This window comes from Rhinolophus ferrumequinum, chromosome 6, assembly GCF_004115265.2.
Source record: "Rhinolophus ferrumequinum isolate MPI-CBG mRhiFer1 chromosome 6, mRhiFer1_v1.p, whole genome shotgun sequence".
Taxonomy (NCBI): Eukaryota; Metazoa; Chordata; class Mammalia; order Chiroptera; family Rhinolophidae; genus Rhinolophus; species Rhinolophus ferrumequinum.
The window spans coordinates 27840661-27863835 of NC_046289.1; the positions used below are offsets into that span (position 1 = coordinate 27840661).

Here is a 23175-nt window from a genome sequence, read left to right on the forward strand (position 1 = left end):
ATCCATCACTATAAGACTGGTTAAATATCCATGCAATTAAATCCCATACAGCTATTAAAAATAGGAATGTGGATCTGCATTGATGTAAAAAGGTGTCCATGACATGTTAGTTAAGTAAAAAGAGACTGTGAAAGAAAACATATGTTATGGTTCCTTTATGTTAATACCGTGTTTCCCCGAAAATAAGACCTATCCAGACAATCAGCTGTAATGCGTCTTTTGGAGCAAAAATTAATATAAGACCAGATCAATATAATATAATATAATATAATATAATATAATATAATATAATATAATACCGGGTCTTATATAATATAAGGTCTTATTTTGGGGGAAACATGGTATATATACTACACAATACATTTGTGTATGCAATTTTAGGTATGTGAGGGAGAAGAAGCACAGAGATAACTAGAAAGATATTGATCAAATGTTAGTGATACTGTGTTTCCCTGAAAATAAGACCTAGCCGGACCATCAGCTCTAATGTGTCTTTTGGAGCTAAAATTAATATAAGATCTGGTCTTATTTCACTATAAGACCGGGTCTTACATGATATAATATAATATAAGACCCGGTCTTATATCAATTTTTGCTCCAAAAGACACATTAGAGCTGATGGTCCTGCTAGGTCTTATTTTAGTAGAAACATGGTATTATCTCTGGGTGTGGGCCTTGAGGTGATTTGATATCCTCTTTATATTTTTCTATATTTGAGTCAGCTACTGTTGGTGTATTACTTTTCAAATTTGAAAAAAATGGTAAGGCTATTTTCATTGAGGGGGTGAAGGTACAATAAAACTAAATAACCTTTCTGCTCTTCAAACACTTTTTGATTAAAATAGCTGCAGGGTGGCGAAAAAGAAATTAATATGTCCGAGGATTGGAGATTCCAAACAAGAGATAAATGTAAAACTAAGAACATATCCATCTACACAAGTGGAGCTGGCTTGCTGGTTACCAAGTGAGATACTAGAAGTTTTAGAGCAGGAAACTTGGAGGTGGAGGTTCATGTCAGTGTTACAACATGTAGGATTCCTCAGGTATTGTAGGAAGTGAAATCATTATAATGATGATGAAAAGGAAGTCTTTCCTTACAAGAACAAGCAATAAATTGATAGATTTCATCACCCCCAAAAGGAGCACTGACTAAAAAGTAAAAACAGGTCCAGACACACTTAGATAAAATATATAAGGTGTTGGTTCAATTAATGGAAATTAGGATTTGGGTGAGACATAAAACTTTCTTTTGTTTATTAGAAAGTATAAAAGTAATGAGTGCTTATTATTAAAAATTCAGACAAGAGAGCAGTATAATGGGTGAGAAGTGAAAGCCCTCCGCCCCACACTTCCACTCCTCAGGAATATGACCCTCCAGACTTTTTCCGCACAAATAACAAATGGCTCGATGGAAGAGTAGATACCGTTTTCAGGCTTTTGTTTTGTTTTTTTGTTCTGCTACTTGCTCTATCACTTAATGTATCAGAGACCTCCTTCCATGTCAGTAAATACAAATGTACTTATTTCAAACTTTTTAACAGCTGTGTCATTATGCAAGCATGGATATTCCCTAATTCTTGAAATCAATACCCTCATTGAAGGACAGTACTTAATTTTTAGTTATTTAATTCCATTTACGTCATTATTCTTTTTTTAAATGTCATATTTGAGAACGTTTCACATTGCTTGAGGATGAATTAAAAACAAGATGCTACCTTTGCCACTTCAAAGTTTCATTAGGAAAGATTTAAAAATCATATATAACAATCTCTATAATAAATCATTTTCAGTTAACATATAATAAAAATATAAAGAGCATGAAGAAAAGAAGACAGCATTACAAAAAAAAAAAAAAAACCCAAACAACAACAACAAAAAACTGTGTCCCCCCCCCCCCCGCCCACCCCACCACCCCTCAAAGTAAACTGAAAGTAGCAACTACTTTCGATTAACATCAGTAACAACCCATAGTTAACTAACAGGGCTAAGTACAATTCTTGCACAAGAATGCTGAATTTCCTACACTATAATGTCAAAAAAATTTATTTCCACTACTGTGGTGTTCAATAATAAAATGATAATTTTTTAATTTTAATAAAATTTCATTAAAAAATGAAAGGCCTGATAAATGCTTCATTCTTATTTTTAGAAAAATTCATGATAATATTCAGCTTTGGCCAAATTCTTATTCTGACACTTGGGCATTCTGCATTTAGAGAGAAAATTCAGGGCACAGTTTTTATATATTCCTAGAGAGGACTGTAATTGCATGGAAAGAGACCTGGAAGGCCAAACCAATCAGATGATGATGGTGTGGAAGGTGATAGTGATGATGATGGTAACAGGTGAAATTTACACAGCACTCTATGTCAAACACTATTTCTAAGTTCTTTACATAGTTTAACTCATTTAATCCTCACACCAATCCTATGAGGTAGGAACATTATTATAACTGCAGATGAGGAATCTAAGGAATAGTGAGGCTTGGTAACTTGCCAAGAGTCACACAGCTGGAAAGGGGCAGCGCTGGGATGCGCTGGGATTCCCGCCCACACAGTCAGCTCCAGAGTCAACTCTTCGCCACCTCTAGCAACAGAGTAACAGTGGGCACCTGTGAGGAGGCAGTGCCAAAGGATGAAGAGCCTAACAAAAGGCGGCTTCTGCTGTTATACTCCAAACACTTTTACAGAGTTCAACATTTTTTAGTATTTCCCTGTATTACTTGAAAAAAATTTGATACTTTACTTATGAGTTTTATTTACATAAGCCAAATTACTAAGCTAAAATAAAATTTCATTTTATACTAAAAAAGTACAATAAGCATAGATTTTAATCAGGCCTTTCCTTCGTTTATCAAAACCTTCAAACTTTTAATGCCGGTGTCATCTGAGGCAAGGAGAAAGGCTGCGTCAGGTCACATTATTAAACCGAGGACTTGGTAGGTATATACACGAGAAATTAATTGTGATTCCTTAAAAAAAAAAGTTAGAATATCATTTCCATAGAAGTAGAATTCTAAGGGAAAGGCACATCTCTCTTTCTCTCAGTAAGGATTAGAGTTACCATCAATTTTAGCCTAAAGCAGAGTTTGCAAATTCAAATCCTTACCAGGAGGAGTCAGGACATGCTCATCTAAAGAGGACAGTGCTACCCAGCCAACTATTGCCATCTAGAACTATTGACCTAGTATAATCAAATCATCTAATTTTTCAAGAGAAGCCAGAAATACAGATTTTTACATTAAATCTTCTGGATTTAAACGAAAATTTCCCAAAAATAGCATATAAAAAAACAAAACCAAAAAACGTTTGCAGCCCTAATTTAGCCAGTGGGGTCATCAGTTTACAACCTATAGTTTATAGAGGCACCTTATTAACGTTTCATCTAAAAAGACCAATTCCAAGTAACTACAGTTTTCTCAGAAGTTGGAATATTTCCTCACAAATTCAATATACATCTCAGAAGCCTCTAGGCTTGTAAAGAATTTCAGATGCTTCACTATTGATTCTCATTAATCTATAAATCTTGCTAAAATATTTGCCCGACAGCTAACAGGAATCCCAGCACTCATACCAACCATACCTCTGCCTCATGGCTAGGTAGCGGAGGTCCAGGCAGCCCTTAACTACAAGCCCATAATCCTGCAGAAGCTTGCTGGCATCTTCTGAACATCCTACTCCAACTTTTAAAATAGTGCCATCTGCCAATATGTTCAATAACGTTTTTGGTAGTGTTTTTCCTCCACAGATCAGCTTGGGCAAGCGAACCAAGACACAGAAGCCACTTGGGGAGGCCATTTGAAGGAGTGACAAAGGACTGGCTTTGCCTTCCAAATTCACCTGCAACAGAGGAAAAAAACAGTTAACACCCTAGCACAGCACTAAGGACAATATGAAACTGGCAAAAAAAAAGTTTCAGAGGTACACCCTCACCTTCCCACAGGGCGCAGCTGACCGGATTTTGGTTCAAATCTAAGGATCAGCCTGTGCTAACAAATGCAATGTACTCTGAAGCAGCAACTTAAACAAAGGTTACTGAGGGCCGAAACTCCAGAGCTTGAAATATGAGCAGTCCATAAATAGTGACCGGCTGATACAGAGGAGCCCTGGGGCACATGTTGGTAGAGTCACGTAAAACATACTGGTTCTAAAAGGCTACGGAAAAAAACAAACAAAAAAACCCAAAAAACGCTAAGGAGCAGAGTGCCAAATGAAAACCACACTCTTTTATTATCCAGACTCTAATGTACTTGCCATTGACTTGACTCATTTATCTTATCATCACTACCTCAGGATCCGATTTTTAAAAAGAGGTAGGAAATACAATACCATTATAAATAGATGGTACCTGCCGATGTAATAAATCCTGGTAGCACAAAGTGCTTTCTCAGCATTTTATGGTCGTTTATTAATGAAAAAGAAAAATGTATACTGAGCATAAGCTAGGATCCTTATATCTTAAGCATTGAAAATAACTTTATATATTAACTGTTCTAGCTTTAATCTTTTTGAGGTAATAGGTAAGTTGTAGAAAATGCTAAAAGCTCAGGAAGTTATGCCTAGAAAAATTAACACAAAATTCACATGAATTAAAAGCTCCGTAAAGCTATCCATGGACACAGACTAAGTATGCGATAAATTCCAATCCTCATATTTTTCAGGAGAGGAAATTTAAGGTCTACAGGTGAAGCAGTTTGCCTCAACATGAAGAGACAATGGCAAAATAATGGACCAGAACCTACATTTCCCAATCTTTAGAACAGTAGTTCTCAACCAAGATGTTTGTATTTCACCCCCCAGGATATTTGGCCATGCCAGGAGAAAGTTTTGGTTGTCACACTTTGGGGAAGAGTGCACTGGTACCTAGCAGTTAGAGGCCAGACTGCTGCTAAACAGCCTCAAAGTACAGGATGGCCCCCCACAACAAAGAATCATCTGTCCACAACGTGAACAGTGGGCACCCTGCCTGTTCTAGGCAGTGCGGTTCTCTCACTACCACAGTATCAGCGTGCTAGGCATTGCACTCGTGCCACCGTGAACGTAAAGTTATACAAGAGATGGAACATGCCTTAAGGATTACAGCCATACAAGTGGAATACAGTGCACACAAACTCACATCCTCAGAAATCGCGTGGTAAACACCAAAGGAGTGGTCCAAACAAAGTGTTACAAGTCATCAGGGGAGGGATATTTCATTATGGAGTGAGAAAATCACAGAGAGGAAATAGTCAAGATCACAAAGAATTGCTGTTCAAGACAAAATTCAGGAGGTCCCTTTGCCCTCGACTTCAACTTCAGTGCTAAGTAAAAACCATGGTTTAATTCACAAAAGCCTTAGGATTTCCCTTCTCAGGCACTGCTTTATTATCAGTGAGGGCTATTTCCATATCCTCAAATTGAAGTATGCCAGCTTGATCTCTAATGTGTCTATTTCTTGGGGCTCGGCCAAGATCAAAAAGACCTAAAAGAAACTGAATACTGGGTCCTCTTCTATAATTCATCCGATTGTGGCCAAATTGCCTTTTTTATTAATGAGTAATTCCCTCCCTCTGTAATACCAGCTCTCTCTAGGAAAAAGCTATAAATCTCCACTTCTAATATTTAGCACTGCTAATTTGACATAATACTGCAAATACATAAGGCTGGATCTTTGTATATCTTTTCAATCAGGTTCCACTGTATAAAATACATTAAGTAAATACATAGGTGGACAGATATAGTAAGTTGTCTTTTTAACACAGTTTCTGGATTGTGCTTAAGGCCTAATGTATTATAATTAAGGTTTTGCCACTGGAAATCCAAGTCTTTATGATTCCAATAGGGACCAAATTTATAGTGAATGTATAATTGGAAGAATAATACTTGGAGCAGAGTCAACTTGGCTTAGGGGTGGTCAGTTAGCTCAGGTGGTTAGCGCATGGTGCTAATAACACCAAGGTTGCCAGTTCGATCCCCACTATGGGCCACTGTGAGCTGCGCTTTCCTTAAAAAAAATAAAATAATAGATATTTAGTCTTTGTTTCTCATATTTTCCCCTTTTGCTTTCTAATGTTTGTTTCCCTTGATATCACTTACTATTTATGGAAAACAATGGAACCCTTGGCTTACCAATGTTATGTGTAATAGGGAAAAAAAATGACGTTTTAATTTCATTAGCATTATTTAATCCAGTAGTTTCTGATTTTTTTTTTTTTGATCAGTCAACTCATATAAAAAATGTTTGGGACATACACTATATATGCATATGTTTATAAATTATATACATGTTACTATACTAATGTGTTATACACATTATTAAATATACACAAAAGTAAAAATTTTAAATGAATGATGCCATCAATCATTCTAGACAAAATTTCTAACACTTTTTTCCATATTTCAGTGGTTTACTTAGAGAACATTGGTTTAGAGATCCTCCGAGGGCCAGTGGAAAATCCATTTTAACTTCAGAATTCTCTCTTTTTTTAAAAAATAGAGCATTGCATATTTATTGTAGAAAACATACAATTATACGAAAAGAAAAAACATCAAAACTCCACAACACAGAAATAAACCACTGTTAACATTCCGCATTTTTTTCTTCCAGATTTTATTTCTTTGTATTTAAAAATATTTGTATTTTTACCTATTTGGGATTATATGCTAAAATTATATTAATTTGGGTAGTATATTTTAATTTTTATATTTTATTTTCTCTATTATGTTTTCTGTATGGGATACATAAAAGTGTATGACTTGTATGTAATTTACAAAGCATAAATAATATAATGAACACCTGTGAAATTAATCTTTATGTAGGATTCCTAAAAGTCCAGAGCTGATAAAATTTTCTGGAAAAGCAAATGATTCTTTAAATAACCCCACGATGGCAGTAAAGAGTAAAGAATGATCTGGTACCATGTTCTGGGCTCAAACAGGTTAACTAGTGAGCATCCCTAGTCTGTGGTGTTTGTATATCACTTAAATTTAGTCCATAGCTTTGAGACAGGAATTAGCTTGTCCTATCCAAGTGACAAAAGGAAGGCCCAATGAGGCTGTAAAGTAATAAGAAGAATGGGAAGAGAACAGATGGACACAACACCAGGTATTGAGAGAGGCCAGAGCATGTAAGTCCTTAAGAACATGTAAGTAATTAAGACATCTCGGTTTTATTTGAAGCAATGGAAGGGTTTTAAGCAGAGGACTGACACGACCTGATTTGCATTTTTGAAAGATCACTTTGGTTACTATATGGAGAAGGGATTGTAGGAGCACAAGAGTCCAAGCAAAGAGTCAGGAGGCTATTGCAAAGGTCCAGATGAGAGATACTTGAGGCTTGGACTAGGGAAGAAGTAGAGATGCAGAGAAGTAAGATGGATGCAAAATCTATTTTAGAGATAGCACTGGTAATACTTCCTAAGTGGGAAGCACAGTGGTAATAGGAAGGAAAAGCGAGTGGACCTCTGATAATCATGAAGCCTGGGCCTGCAGAAGGATACTCTTGGGAAAATGACCTTCACTTCATTCAATATTTATTGCACCAATTATTTGCACATGTTAAGCAAGGAAGTCCATAGCCAGAAACTCCAGGAAAAAAATCAGGCGTTAGGGGCCAGAAACATATTTAACATCCATCCCTACATCCCCAGGAGAAAGGCAAAATAATAGCTTCTAAAAAAAAAAATGTCAGCATCCTCATTTTATACAGGTGACTTATACATAGTTGTGTATCACCATAGGTAACTTAGGAGCATCTGGAAACTCATACCTCTTTCTGGTAGCATGATGTGTTATTTTCTGGTTTCTATAAACACTTCTTTGAATTTCCATATATTTTGCCATTAAAGACACTTACTATACTACAACTACTAGGTTGGTGCAAGAGTAATTGTGGTTTTTGCAAGTAATTTTAATCTTCAAAACCGCGATTACTTTTGCACCAACATAATACCTATTTGTGTCTAGACTTTCAATCATATCACTTCTGTTTGAAAACCCTTAGGTGGGAGGATATCTCCCTGATTTAAATCTTAAAGGTGGAGAAGACTAGGGGTAATACAGGTTTGGGAAGAAAAATCAAGAGTTCTGTTAAGAACATGTTACATCTGAGATGACTATTGGACATTCAAAGGGACATGTCAAGTAGGCCGATGGATATTAAAGGCTGAAGTTCTACTTTTGAGAGTCATCAGCATATCAATTATATTTAAAACTATAAAATTAGATGAGATCACAAAAATTAAAAATAGAACTACCAGACGATCCAGCAATTCCACTTCTGGGTATTTATCCAAAAAAAATGAAAACACTAATTCGAAAAGATATGTGCACCCCTATGTTCATTGCAGCATTATTTACAACAGCCAAGATATGGAAGCAAGGTGTCCATTAGCAGATGAATAGATAAAGAAGATGTCACAACACACACACACACACATACACACAAACACACAGGAATATTAGTCAACAATAAACAAGAATGAAATCTTGCCGTTTGTGCCAACAGGGATGAACCTAAAGAGTATTATGCTGAGTGAAATAAGTCAGACAGAGAAAGACAAATACTGTATGATTTCACTTATATGTGGAATCTAAAAAACAACAACGAACAAAAAAAGATAACATATAAACAGACTCACAGATACAGAGAATAAACCGATGGTTGCCAAAAGGGGGGGAAGAAGGTAGGGGATGGGTAAAAAATGTGAAGGGGAATAAGAGGTACAAATCCACTTATAAAATAAATAAGCCACAGAGATGTAAGGTACAGCACAGGGAATATAGTCAATAATATCCTAACTGTGCATGATGACATCATAAGGTACATAAATATTGAGTCATTATGTTGTACACCTGAAACTCATATAATATTGTAGACCAATTATACTTTAATTAAAAAAAACTTTTTTTTAAACTGGTTCTCCAAAAAAATTAAACGAGATCACTTAGAAAAAAGAATGTAGATTAGAGGATATAAATTAGTGGTCCATGGACCCATCTGCTGACACATTGAAATGTTTAATTTTGGTTTTTTGTCTCCATATATTTAAAAACTTGTGCCGGAATTTTAAAATTAGTGGAATTCACATTTTAAAAAGTCTATATTCCAAGTTCTCCTTGAAGAACTGAACAATCTGGCAATACTTGGCTTGAACTGTATAGCAGCTTCCTCACTTATATGAGGTATGAATTCTCTAATTCACGGTAACATCTTCTCAACACTGAAGCCAACGGTCATTTTCCATGTATCATTGTATTTGTACACCACTATTTTTCTAGTACAAAGAAGTATTTATCAGGATCCGTGTCTCTATCAAAACTAGGGAAATGAAAGATAGACCATAAAGGCCTACGTTTAAAGAATAAAAGAGAGGAAGCATATTTCTTTATGAAACTTAAGAATATTCCTGTGCATTCAAAAATGTAATCACTCTACATCATTCACTTACATTTCCTGTCTGGACTTTGCACGCATCTTAGTTTGCAATCCCCGAAGTAGATGGAGAAGAAATCAAGCCTGAGCCATGCCAACATTTAGATGTCAGGTAAAAGGGGGATCAGAAAGGGAAAAAGAGGAAAGAACATTAAGATAGGAGACAGGCGAGTGTGAGGGCATGAAAGCCAAGAAGAGAATTTCTTGTGTAGGGACTCGGCTGACGCTTTTGAGAGCTGGAATGAGTCCAAATAAGTGTCCACTGGATCAGAAAACAAGAAAGCCATCAACTTGATTAGTTTTAGTGGAGTAGTATGGTAGGACGTCAGATTAAAATAGGTTAAGAATAAATAGAGAACAGCAAATTATACCCAAGCAACTAGAAGAAAATAAATAATAAAGAGCAGAAATCAATGAAATAGAGCATACACAATAAAGAAGATCAACAAAGCCAGACGTTGGTTCTTTGAAAAGACTAATAAAATTGATAAACCCATGGAAAGAGTAATCAAGAAAAAAAAGAAAGAAGCACAAATAAGCAAGAATGTCAAGAATGAAAAAGAAGCCATCCCTACATATTCATCAGACAGGGGAAAAAAACTGGGGGATATCATAAATAAGTTTATGCCTATAATTTAAAATTTTGAGAAACCAGATTAAGATGAAAAATGTAATTTATCAAAACAGACACGAAGAAACATAAAATATGAATAGCCCAGAAACTGTAGTTTGTATCCACAATTCAAAACTTCCCTTAAAAGAACACTCCAGATGGCTTCACTAGGAGATTCTAATCAAACATTTAAGGAAAAAAGAATGACAATCTTACATAAACTCTTCCAGAGAACACAAAAATAAGGAACAGCTCTAACTCATGAGGCCAGCATAACTTTTTAATCAAAATCTGACAAGGTGATTTTTAGAAAGTAAAATGATGAGCCAATATCACTCACAAACACAGATTTTTTTTAAAATCTTCTAAAAATCATTAGGAAAATGAATTCTGCAATGTATAAAAAGAATCAAACATCATGACAAACTTGGATTTATTCTGGGAATTCAAAAATCAGTGTATTTCGGGGCGGCTGGATGGCTCAGTTGGTTAGAGCTCAAGCTCTGAACAGGGTTGCTGGTTTGATTTCCACATGGGCCAGTGAGCTGTGCCCTCCACAACTAGTTTGAAGACAACAAACTGACGCTGAGCTTCCGGAGGGGCGGCTGGAGGGCTCAGTTGGTTAGAGCAAGAGCTTTCAACAAGGTTGCCGGTGCAATTCCCACATGGGATGGTGGGCTGTGCCCCCTGCAACTAAAGATTGAAAACGGCGACTGGACTTGGAGCTGAGCTGCGCCCTCCACAACTCGATTGAAGGACAATGACTTGGAGCAGAGGGGCCCTGGAGAAACACACTGTTCCCCAATATTCCCCAATAAAAAATAAATTTAAAAAAATCAATGTATTTCACAACAGAATAAAGGAAAAAAACTACATAGTCATCTCAAGAAATGCAGAAAAAGCACTTGATAAAATTCAACAACCATTTATGATTTTTTAAAAAATCTCTTAACAAACCAAGACTAGAACTGAATGCATTTAATCTGGTAAAGGGATCTACAAACTAACCTATTGCAGATATATTCAATATGAAAATGTTGAAAGTTGTCATTTTGAGATAGGAATGAGGCAAGGATGCCTACTACTACCGGTATCACCACTTCTACTGAGCTCTATATTGTGATCCTAGCCAGTACATCAAGACAAGAAAAGAAATTAAAATTGTAAAGACTAGAAAGAAATAAAATTGTTATTTCACAGATGATACAATAGTGTACATATCCAAAAAGAACATGTACAGAATATGTATAGATATCCAAAAGAATCTACAAGTAATTAGAATTAATAAGTGAGTTTAGTAAGGCTTCTTAATATAAGAGAAATATATAAAAACCAGTTGCATTTCTATATATTAGAAACACAAATATTTTTAAGATTTCATTTATAATAGAATAAAAAATCACAGAAACTATAAATCCATTAAGAATAATTAAAGATCTAAATAAATATTCTTAGATTAGAAAACTCAATATAGTAGAGAAGTCAATTTCCCACAAGCTGATTTATTGATTCAATGCAATATTAATCAAACATCAAGAATGTTTTTTTGTAGATTCTAAAATTCCTGATTCTAAAATGTATAAGGAAATGCAAAGGACCAAGAATATTCAAGACATTCTAGAAAAAGAACAAGATGGCAAATCTTGCTGTCCCAGATATCAACAGTCATTATAAAGCAACAGTAACTAAGACACTTTGTAATCATTGGTGTAAGAATAGAAAAATAGACCACGGCAGAGTCCAGAAACAGACCTACTCATATACAGACTCTTGTTCTGTTGTAAAGCAGCATTGCAAAGCAATGAGAAAAGGTTTATCTTTTCAATTCATGGTGCTAGGATAACTGGATATCAATATGGGAGAAAAACAATGAAACTTAACCCTACCTCACATCACACACACACACACACACACGCACGCACACACAATTCCAGGAGAACTGTAAATCTAATGCACAAGGTTAAAACCACAAAACTCTAAGAAAATAATATAGGAAAATATCTTCATGACTAGGGGTAGGATAAGACTTGTTAAACTACACTTTATTGATCTTCTGATCATCAAAAGATAACCTTAAAAGAATGTAAAGGCAATTCACAGAACAGGAGAGGACATATACGATATACATTTAACTCACAAAGGGTTCACATCCACAATATATAAAGAACTCCTACAAATCAGTTAAGAAAAAGACAACTCAATATAAAAAGAGGCAAGAGACTTAAATAGGTACTCCATAAAAGAACATATCTAAATTACCAAGAAAATATAAAAAAGACGCTCATCTCATTAGTAATCAGGAATATGCAAATTAAAACTACAATGAAAAATTACTCCACACCCATCAGAATGACTAAAATTTAAAAATCTAACAGTATTGATGAAGATGCAAGAGAAAGGCAATTTTCACATAGTCTTGGTGGGAGGTTAAATTAGTAGAACCACTTCTGAAAACAGGTGGAAACAATGAGTATGCATACTCATACACTACTGATGAGAGGGTAAATTGGTTAAAATCACCTTGGAAATAGTCTGGCATTATCTATAAAAGTTAAAGATATATATATACAAACTTGACCCACGATTCCACTTATAGATACACATGCCCAATAATAATGAGTGCATATGTTCACTGCAGCATTCTTTGTAAGAGCCCCAAACTGTAAACAACCCAAATGTCCATCAATATTAGAAGAGATGAATAAATTGGGATATACAAGTATTTATACAACGGACATGGCAATGAATCATAAAAAGAATACATACTTGATGATTTTTCATTTACATTATATTTTAAAAGCAGGCAAAAGTAAATTATAGCACATACTTGAGCAGTAAAAGTATAAAGAAAAACAAGAAAGTAAATACCGTGAAATCAGGATAATGGCAACCTTTGGTGGCGGGGGAGACAATGATTACAAGGGGCCACAAGGGGAGCTTCTGGGGTACTAGCAATCTTCTGTTTCTTGACCTAGTTTCTAGATACACAGCTGTTCTCTTTAGATAAATCATTTCGCTGTTTTTGTTTCAGGCACTTTTCTACATGTGTTTTATTTCACAATAAAAATGATTTTAAAAAAAAACTCAAAGGGCAAGTTAAGCAGCAGATTAGACAAAGCTAAAGAAAGAAAAATGGAACTACAAAGAGACCTGAAGAAATTATGCAGAATAAATCCAGAGAGACTAAGATGTGTTAAATATAGAAGAGCTTACCAGACATGTAGAATAGCATAAAAGCTTTAGAGTACAGCTGATCAAATTCCAGCAAGAAAGAAGGAGGAGGAGGAAGAACAGAAGGAGGAAGAAGAGGCAGGGAAGGAGAAGAAACAGAAGAAAACACAAGGTAAAGACAATCTTCAAAGAGAATTTTTAAATTGATAAAAGATACTCATATCCTCATATGCAGATATCTCTCTGAATCCCAAGCTGGAAATACAGAAAGAAGACAAAGCCTGGTTTCATCATGGTGAATTTTAGAACCACAAACTCAAAGAACAGATCTTAAAAGGAGCTACAAAAAATTAGATTACCTACCATGTTTTCCCGAAAATAAGACCAGCTGGACAATCAGCTCTAATGCATCTTTTGGAGCAAAAATTAATACAAGACCCGGTCTTATTTTACTATAATACAAGACTGAGTCTTATATAATATAATATAAGACTCGGTTTTATATTAATTTTTGCTCCAAAAGACGCATTAGAGCTGATTGTCCGGCTAGGTCTCATTTTCGGGGAAACACGGTATAATCAATCAACATTTAGACTGATTTTCAACAGCAACAGAAGACAATGAAAAACTACCTTGAAAATGATAAGTTGTCAAACTAGAATTTCACATCCAGTGAAAATCTTTCAAGATCAAGAGCAAAATAAGGACACTTTCAAAACAATAACAATGTTTATTATCAATGAGCCCTCAAGAAATGATCTTCTAAATTGTGACCTTAAAGAAAATGACCCCAAAGGGTCTGAGATATAAAGAAAGACGAACAAAGAAAAAGGTAAACACTTTGGTAAATGTAAACAAGTACTGGATGTAAAACAAGATCAAACAAAAAACTAAACAAACACACAAAAGTAAATGAAAGAGAAAGGGAAACAGAAATGGAAGAACAGTGAGAATAAGGATGGATGACTTTTTTATAAAGTTTTTCTGTGGCAGCAATCGGAGAAATGCAATCACTCCTGAAGGGAGATGTGGCATCAGCATGAATTCAATACACATCAAAAGCCAAAATGAAGTGGGTTTTGGATTATTTGCTACTTCAAATGTTCCAAGCCTCTGCTATAGTAATTAAACATATTATTATTAAGGCAACTGCTGTTATGAACTCGTCACTTCAGAACACCCTGTTGCTGCTGCAAATTATATTTCATTTAGTTGAAATAATCAAGGTATTTGACAAATGTGAATTTTCCTAATCTACTAAAGCTCCTTGTTTACGAATGTTTTCTATTGTTGTTGGTGTAAATACCTCTAAAATGATATAGAAATATGTAAATATTTCTAAAATGATATAATTTCTTATGTAGAATAAAGTAAAGGTGCCCAGTCCTTGCCTGACGGCTCAAGGTCATTGGTATAAACAACTACCATTGCTGATATAAGAAAATTCCCTCAGTAGCTAAGGTGTAAGGCCTTGTGTGACTATGAAACTTTTCCCACACTGTCAGGTGTTCTCTTCTTGGTCATCATTGTAGTGGCATCTAGTAGTCCCTCCTACCAACCTTGATCCGATTTTGTGGCAGCTGTTATGCTTCGGACCTCTTTTCATTGGATTTCCTGGTTCTTGGCTATCTAGAATATTCTAGATATCCACAAGACAAGTATCAGAGATTCTTGGCAAGGTATTATAGTATGCTGAATTAATAAACGAGATACCACTAATTTATTCATATTTTTGGAATATCTTGTTTCAAGGAGATTAAAGTTCACTCTCTGAACCAGAATGACAGAAGAGTAGGTGTGCCATATCATCGTCCTCACCACTATGCAACAACTACCCCAAAGTAATAGTCATTAGAAAAATTAACCAGATGGGTTAAGAAAGCCCTCTGCTCAAATGCTGGTTACCAGATTCGTGGCCTTGGGCAAGGAACTAACCCTTTTTATGCTTCCATTTCCTATCTATAAAAGTGAAAATAATAGTATCTCCCTACATAGAATTATGATGAGGATCTAAACTAAATGAAATGATGCAAACAAAACATCATAGTACCCGGCTTGGAGTAAACAATGTTTCAAATTTTAACTCTTTTTTTTTTTAATCCAAACTTGTGTCTGGATTAAAATAGACTTTCTTAACTATCTTCTCCACAGCATCCTTATGAAAATATTATTTAAAATATCAACAGTAGCTAGTATTTAATGAGCACTTGCTACATGTTAAAATTGTGCTGAAGCCTTTAGAGAGGCTATCTGGATCCTTAGCAAAGCCCTGAGAGGTAGATACTATTCCCCCTATTATAAAAAGTACATTGAGGTTCAAATTACTTAAGTAGCTTGTCCAAGTTCACAGAAGGATGTGGTGAAAATAAAACTCATATAGATCTGACTCCAGAAGCTACGATTACAAGCACTCCCCTATCCTGAGAAGAGAAGCAGCTTCTCCAGCTAAAATCTACTTACAAGCAAGTTGAGAACAAACTACTTCTCCTTTAATCTTAGCCTCTACCTGACTCGTCAAGGTCCCTAGCTGGAAAAGCAGAAAATATTTGTTTTATGTTCGCTTGTTAACTTACCCACTCACAGTCAATTCCAAGTACTGGAAAATCTTCTAACTGACTCCTAAGTAAAGGCTCGATTTGATCCCACTCTGCCTCCTGAGACACAATCACCACCTTTGCTTCACGGATCCTCTCCTGCCATGAGGCTCTGGAAACAATGGAGTGTAGCTGGTCCTCTTCTGGAAGGGGCAGCTCTCTCCTGCCTGGAGCTTGCTGCTGCTGCTGCCGCTGCTGCTGTTGCTGCTGCTGCCCCTGCTGCTGCTGGGTCCTGTGGCTCGTTTTACTCCTCCGGCGCTGGATGCCTTTCCATAGGACAAACCCCCCCACAGCCACACCAAGAAGGGTGGTCACTGTCAAAGCCACTAAGTGTCTGGACATCTTCAACTCTGCTGCTGTTTAGGAACGCATATCACTAATCCCACAATCTGCAAAACAAATGGCAACAACATATTTACATACAAAATTTAAACCTATATGGAAACAAATTTTGCCCTAAAAAGTGTTCCATTTATATCCATGTTCCTACTAACTAAAATATAATGGCTATAAAATGCCACATGAAACAGTGATGTTTTAATTTTTTCACTTTTGTACATTCTATACTCCATCTCTACTTGCATTCAGGGCTCTCTTAATCATATAAAATTGCATAAATGATAACAGAATAAACTAGACTCTCACTTCCACTTACTGATATATTAGTGAGTAAATTTTAGCTAATGGATCTTCAAGATGTTTGCACTTTAAACCTTCAATCTCTAACAGGTGAATGGAAACGTCTGCTTTTCAATAAAAATCTAATCATCAGCAAATTGGTGGGGACTTTTTTTTTTTTTTTTTAACTTTTCTGGAAGGTGTGGGCTGCGGGGGACAAAGCAAACAGGCTTGCGTAAACATGGATTTTCTTGCTCCAGAAGTCTCAGTAGTTCGCCATAAAAACAGACCCAGATAGTTAGGGTAAACTAGGGCCGCACAAAAGGGAAGATAGGACTGGAAAGGAAAAAGGAAAGAACAGAACCTAAACGGAGATCCAAGATGCTCAGGAGGAGGTTGAAAATTGAAATGTCTACAAGGTCAAGACAGGATAACATAAAAAAGTGAAGCAAGCCAAGCAAAAGAAAAGAGACACAGACGCTCTATTAAATACAGACGTGTTACATAATGATGTTTCAGTCAATGACAAACTGCATATACAACAGTGGTCCCATACACAGTCCATTACAATGGAACTGAAAAAATCCCTATCACTTAGTGACGTCGTAGCTGTTGTAATGTCATTACTCACATTATTTGTGGTGATGCTGGTGTAAAAAACCTACTGCAACACCAGTCGAATAAAAATATAGCACATACAGCCATGTACAGGATATAATACTTGATAATGATAATAAACAACTAAGTTACTGGTTTATGTATTTACTATATTATACTTTTTATTGTTATTTTAGAGCGTACAATTCAAGGGCCCTTTCCACGGTAATCCTGACAGACCTCTCTATCTGGTTTCTGACCTGGTTGGTCTCTACCTGAATACATCTAGGGACAGAGTTCATTACCTTAAGAGACAGCTTTTGCTGAAAAGTTCTTGCACTCTGTAAAAGTTCGCTACATAAAAATCGCTCTCTTTGATGTTCAGTCTGGGCTCTGAAATAACAAAAGTGTTTACTCCTTCCTGAGAGCTTGTGAAACATGTGAAGATAGCTCTTAGTACATTCTACTTAACCCAACCGGTCTTCCTGTGACCTAGTTTACAGACCACTCACCATTGCCTACATCTTTCTGAAGAGCCCCAAGTTTGTTAATGCATCTCTTAAACTGTCACACTCAGGTCTGTATTCAGTACTTGAGACACGGTCTAATGGGTGTGGGCTACATTGACACTATTACTTATTTTACCTATACTTTATGAATGCTTTATGAAATAGGTTTTTGAGTAGTAGAATCACACTGATGGGTCATAGAAAACGTGTGGTAAATTGAAGTTCACTGATACCAAATCAAGTTCCCCATTTTACAGATTTGAAATTTATATTTTGTACTTAAATCTAAAACTTTACTTTTCTTTCTTCTAGGTTTCATCTAAGTTATTTCAGACAAATGTTGCATTCTTTGAGACCAATTTGTACCTTGATTGTGTCTTCCTTCTCAATTTAAACGTGATGTTGTATAGAAAAGTGAAATTTTGTTTTCAAAGAAAATAACATATTCTAACGAGTTTTTATTAAATCATTTTAAAATTTCTTTTTGCATTTCATACTATCTCCACATTTAATAATATCAAAATAAGGTTAAATTAAATAACTTAAAAAAGCCCCAAAGTATTGATTTGCTTCCATTGAGAGGGGTTCCTTCAGATACGAAGTTTCCAGGCACACAATCAGGTCCCCGATTTATTCTTTATTGTGTGTGGCCTGTGTAAAAGAAAGGCTTCAGAAAAATTGAAGGAGCTATCGGGGTACCTCCATATGAAGGAATTATTGGCAATATTTTAAAAATGTAATTCATTTTTTATTTGGAGAGGTTTTGTGTGGGTTTTTTCCCAGCCAAAGGATTGATTCAGCAAACATGTAAGTAGCACTTTCAATAAGCCAGACATTACGCTAGATTTTGGCTAAAAAGAGTTAAAAGGCACAACGTGCTTTAAAAAATTTAGAATTTAGAACAGGAGGAATACGTGTAACGTTCACGTTACAATAGAAGGAGATAAAAGCAACAACAGAAGCTCACACAAGTACAGGGATGGCAAAGAGGAAAGAGTGGGGGTATTATTAAAAGCAACACGTGCCGAGAGGAATGATACCTGAGATTGATACTGGTAGTGAAAAATGAGCAAAAGTTCTCCAGGTACACAGGGCAGATAGGAGAAGGGCATCCCAGGCAGAGAAACGTATGTGCAAGGGTACAAAAAGCATGAAGCATCACGGTATAGGTGACAAAGCTCAAGCAAACTGAACACGTACACGTACTGTAAGAGTAAAATACTTACCGAATTTTGAAGAAAAATTAAGAAAATCTTAAGAAAAAACATAAAAATGTCTCAATAATTTCCATATTGATTTTTTAAGGTGACCTTTTCTTATTGTACTAAAACATACAGAACACAAAATCTATTATTTTAACCAGTTTTAAGTATAAATTCAGTGGCATTAACTATATTCATAATGTTGTGCAACTATCACCATTATCCATTTCCAGAACTTCTTCACCATCCCAAAAAGAAACTCTGTACCCATTAAACAACAATCTCCCACTGTCCCCTCCTCCAAATCCCTGGGAACCTGCATTATACTTTCTATCTCTATGAATTCCATAGTAATTTTTTAAATCTATGTTAAAATGATATTTTGGATATAAGGGTTAAATAAAACATGTTATTAAAATTAAGCTCACCTTGTTTCTTTTTATATTTTTAATGTGGCTACTAGAAGACTTGAAGCTATTTATGGGGCTCCCATATTTCTATTGGACAGTGCTATGCTAGAGCATAGTGTGCAAATAAGATGACATTAGAGCATAGTGTGCAAGTAAGATGACGCCAGAATGAGGAGACACAGGTCAAGTCATGAGGGGCCCTCCATTACCCTTAAGGTAAACCGTTCTAGGTAATAGAGCTATTAGCAGACTGACAGAGGGAGTAACAGGATCAGACTCACATTTCAAAGAACACCATGATGGCAGTGTGGGTGCTAGACTGGAGGAGGGCAAGGCTAGAGGCAGGAGACCTGTTAGAAAGCTCAGAATAGTAGAGCCAAGAGGGGAAAAAGATCCAAATCAGGGCAACAGAAGGCAGAATGGAAAAGAACCACAGATCCTAACAGAATGGCTATTTATTATTTCAAAACTACACAAAACCACAACCGCATACACACCTAGGTATAATCTCAACAAGAAATGTGCAAAATCAATATGAAGAAAAATAGAAAACTTTATTGAAAGTATAGAAGACTGGAAGAGCAGCAATATATTATAGCAGCTATCACAGAGCACATATCATGTGCCAGGCACTTTACATGTATATATACTCATGTATACATTATTTATTTAATCCTTTAAACAACCCTCTGCAGAAGGTACTATAATTACTCTATTTTTTAATAAAGAGAAGATTGTTTTACAGAATTACTCAAAATAATATATAAATTCAATGCAAACTTAATTTTTAAAAACTGAATTGACCATCAGGAAAGTGAAAAGACAACCCACAGGACGGGGAAAAATATGTGCAAATCATATATCTGGTAAGGACATGTATTTAGCATATATAAATAACTATTACAACTCAATAATAAAAAGGTAAATAAACCAATGAAAAATGGGCAAGGATCTGAACAGACATTTCTCCAAAGACGACATACAAATGGCCAACAAGCACATGAAAAGATGCTCAACATCATTAGCTATTAGGGAAATGCAATCAAAACCACAATGAGATATCACCTCACACGCTCTAGGATGGCTCTAATCAAAAAGGCAGATAATAAGTGCTGGCAATAACATAGAGAAATTAGAACTCTCCTACATTGCTGGTGGAAATGTATAATGATGCAGCTGCATTGGAAAACACTCTGGCAATTCCCCAGATGACTAAACATAGAGTTGCCATATGACCCAGCAATCATACTCTTAGGTATATACCCAAGAGGAATGAAAACATATGTCCACACAAAAGTCCATAGCAGCATTATTCATAATAGCCAAAAACTAGAAACAACCCAAATGTCTATCAGCTGAGGAGTGGATAACATAATAGCATATCCATAATGTCATGGGTTGTAATGTGTCCCCCAAAAAGATATGTTGAAATCCTAGCCCCTAGTACCTATGAATGTGACGTCATTTGGAAATAAGGTCTTTGCACAAGTAATCAAGTTAAAATGAGGTTATCCTGGAGTAGCACGGGCCTTTACTCCAATGTAACTGGTACCCTACATGAAGGAGAGAGGAGACTCAGAGACAGACGCCCACAGAGAGAATTAAAATATGAAGACAGACACTCAGGGAAGATGGCCATGTGGAGACAGAGGCAGAGATTTGGAGTGAAGCAGCTGCAAGCCAAAAAAGTCCAAGGATTACCGGCAACCACCAGTCTTAGGAAGAGGCAAAACGGATTCTCCTCTAATTCCTTCAGAGACCACTGTCCTGCTGACACCTTGATTTTGGACTTTAAGCCTCCAGAACTGTGAGAGAATACAGTTCTGTTATTTTAAGCCACCCAGATTGTGTTACTGTAGCCCTAGGAAACAAATACACCATAGGATGGAATTTTATTCAGCAATAAAAAGGAATGAGTACTCATACATGCTACAACATGGATAAACCTTGAAAAAATGCTATGTGAAAGAAGCTAGTCACAAAATATCACAAATTGTATGATTCCATTTACATGAAATATTCAGATCTAAAAAGGCAGAGAAATTAGTGGCTGCCTAGGGCCAGGTAACGGGGAGTGACTGACTGCCAACAGGTACGGGTTTCCTTTGGGGCTGAGAAAAATGTTCTAAAATTAGATTATGGTGATGGCTGCACAACTGTGAATATACCAACAATCACTGAACTGTACACTGTAAACACTGAATTGAGAGAATTACATTTCAATGAAGCCACTTAAAAAAACTATTTGACAAGCTGATTCTAAAATTAATCTGGAAAAGAAATTGTAAGACTAGCACCAAAATACTGTTTTTTAAATAATGAGTACATGAGCTGTTAAGTGTATGATTTCCAATGAAATAACGATAATAATAATCATAAGGGAGTATTTCCCCTACTAGATATCAAAGTATAATATATATTTTGTACAGAATGTTGTGGTATTGGTCTGGCAAAATAGAAAATTAGGCCATAAAATCTTTTTTTTTTTTTTAATTCAAGTTTATTGGGGTGACAATGATTACATAGATTTCAGGTGTACGATTCTGTAATACATCATCTATATATCACATTGTGTGTTCACCACCCAGAGTCAGTTCTCTTTCCACCATCTTATATTGGATAGGCCGTAAAAACTTACTAAAAGTCAACCTAAAAATCTTATGTCCTAAGAATTCAGCTTGGTAACTGTCAGGTTGGAAGGTCCTATTAAAATACGGTCAGATAGGAGTGTGGGCCAAATTCCATTTACAGCTAGGGTCCTACCAAACTGCTGCCAGCCCGCAAGGAAATTATACTCTAAAATTAAAATGGCTATTATGAGGAATGTTCCAATATAGAAAATAAAAATCACTTTAAAAGTTCACTTGAAAGTATGAGTTCCCAAATTGAGCAAACAGAATGAGACACCTATTTTAATTGGCATACAGAAGATCACAAAGGTTTTTAAAATTTCTAAGTAGCTTCACTGAAAGATTTATTTAAAAGGACTAATGATTAATTAAAAAGATAAAAGGTACCTAAGACTTGACTACTATCATTTATAAAAAAAGGAGCTCTATTAAATTGGCTTAAACAAACAAGTGCTTACATGAGAAGTATCAAAAATACAACAGAGACTAACCCAAAAGCTTTTTCAGAATCACATGATCTGGGCAAATATTTGATATTAAAGCTGGTTTGAGTTTGGTTTGGATAAATTGGCATATCTTTAGAATCATCAGCATTAAATACTACTTTTATTCTACTTTGGATTATTAGTCAAATAAACTCCTGTTATCTCTGTTGTGTGGACAAAGAAAGGGGTTCTATGGAAAGAAAGTAACCTCACACAGTAATCTGATCACAGATTCCTAATGGAATCTGTGATCAGATTACTGTGTGAGGTCATGGTGGGTAGGCACACCCCCAGCTTTACTAAAAGGATTATCTTTGCCTTAAGTAAACCCAATCCATTGTTTCTGTGCAGGTAGGTTAACTAACTCACTTTTGATGCCCCCTTTCAGACCCCTCCTTCTAAAGCCTGCAAGAGGTAACCCACCTTTCTTTCTCACACTTTCATGTAATCTTCCTTACTTCCCTCCTTAATCTCAAATGCATAAAAGAAACTGCAAAACTGTTATCCTGCAGAGCATTTGAGATCTTGCTCCCAAGCATATGTCATCAGTTTGTCTCAAATAAGCTCTTATAAAAATTCTCTAAAAGAAAGAAAGAGCGAAAGAACAAAGGGAGGAAGGAAAGGAGGACGGGAGAGAGGGAGGCAAGGAAGGAAAGCTTTGAAAGGAAGGGAAAGGAAAAGAAGGAAGAAAGAAAAAGGAAGGAAGGGAGGGAGGGAGGAAGAAAGAAAAAATAAATTAGGCCATAGGATAGAAGAGAGTCCAGAAACAGACTTTTTGTGTGTGAGAAATCGGTAAGTGATAAATGTGACATTTGAGACACATGGGTCAAGAATCGACTGAATACTATTCAGAGTGACACTGTTTGGAAAATAATTACGCACACACCACACACACACAGGAACTGAAGAAAAACTCAAACATGTAAGAATTTATA

The 23175-nt window shown here is 35.8% G+C and overlaps 1 protein-coding gene across 5 annotated transcripts in view; it reads right to left on the bottom strand.

The window, feature by feature from the left end:
• EXD2 (exonuclease 3'-5' domain containing 2) overlaps positions 1 to 23175 on the bottom strand; it is a 55476-nt gene that overhangs the window by 10364 nt on the left and 21937 nt on the right. For 4 of the 5 annotated variants that reach the window (XM_033109243.1, XM_033109239.1, XM_033109240.1 and 1 more), the window contains exons 2-3: positions 15769 to 16178; positions 3583 to 3839 (exon numbers count right to left, since the gene is read on the bottom strand). In XM_033109243.1, coding sequence (XP_032965134.1) covers positions 3583 to 3839; positions 15769 to 16131 — 620 coding nt within the window. In that variant the 5' untranslated portion in view covers positions 16132 to 16178. Of the gene's footprint in view, positions 1 to 3582; positions 3840 to 3932; positions 4009 to 15768; positions 16179 to 23175 lie in introns of those variants that run through there. The other variant, XM_033109244.1, reaches the window with a different exon arrangement.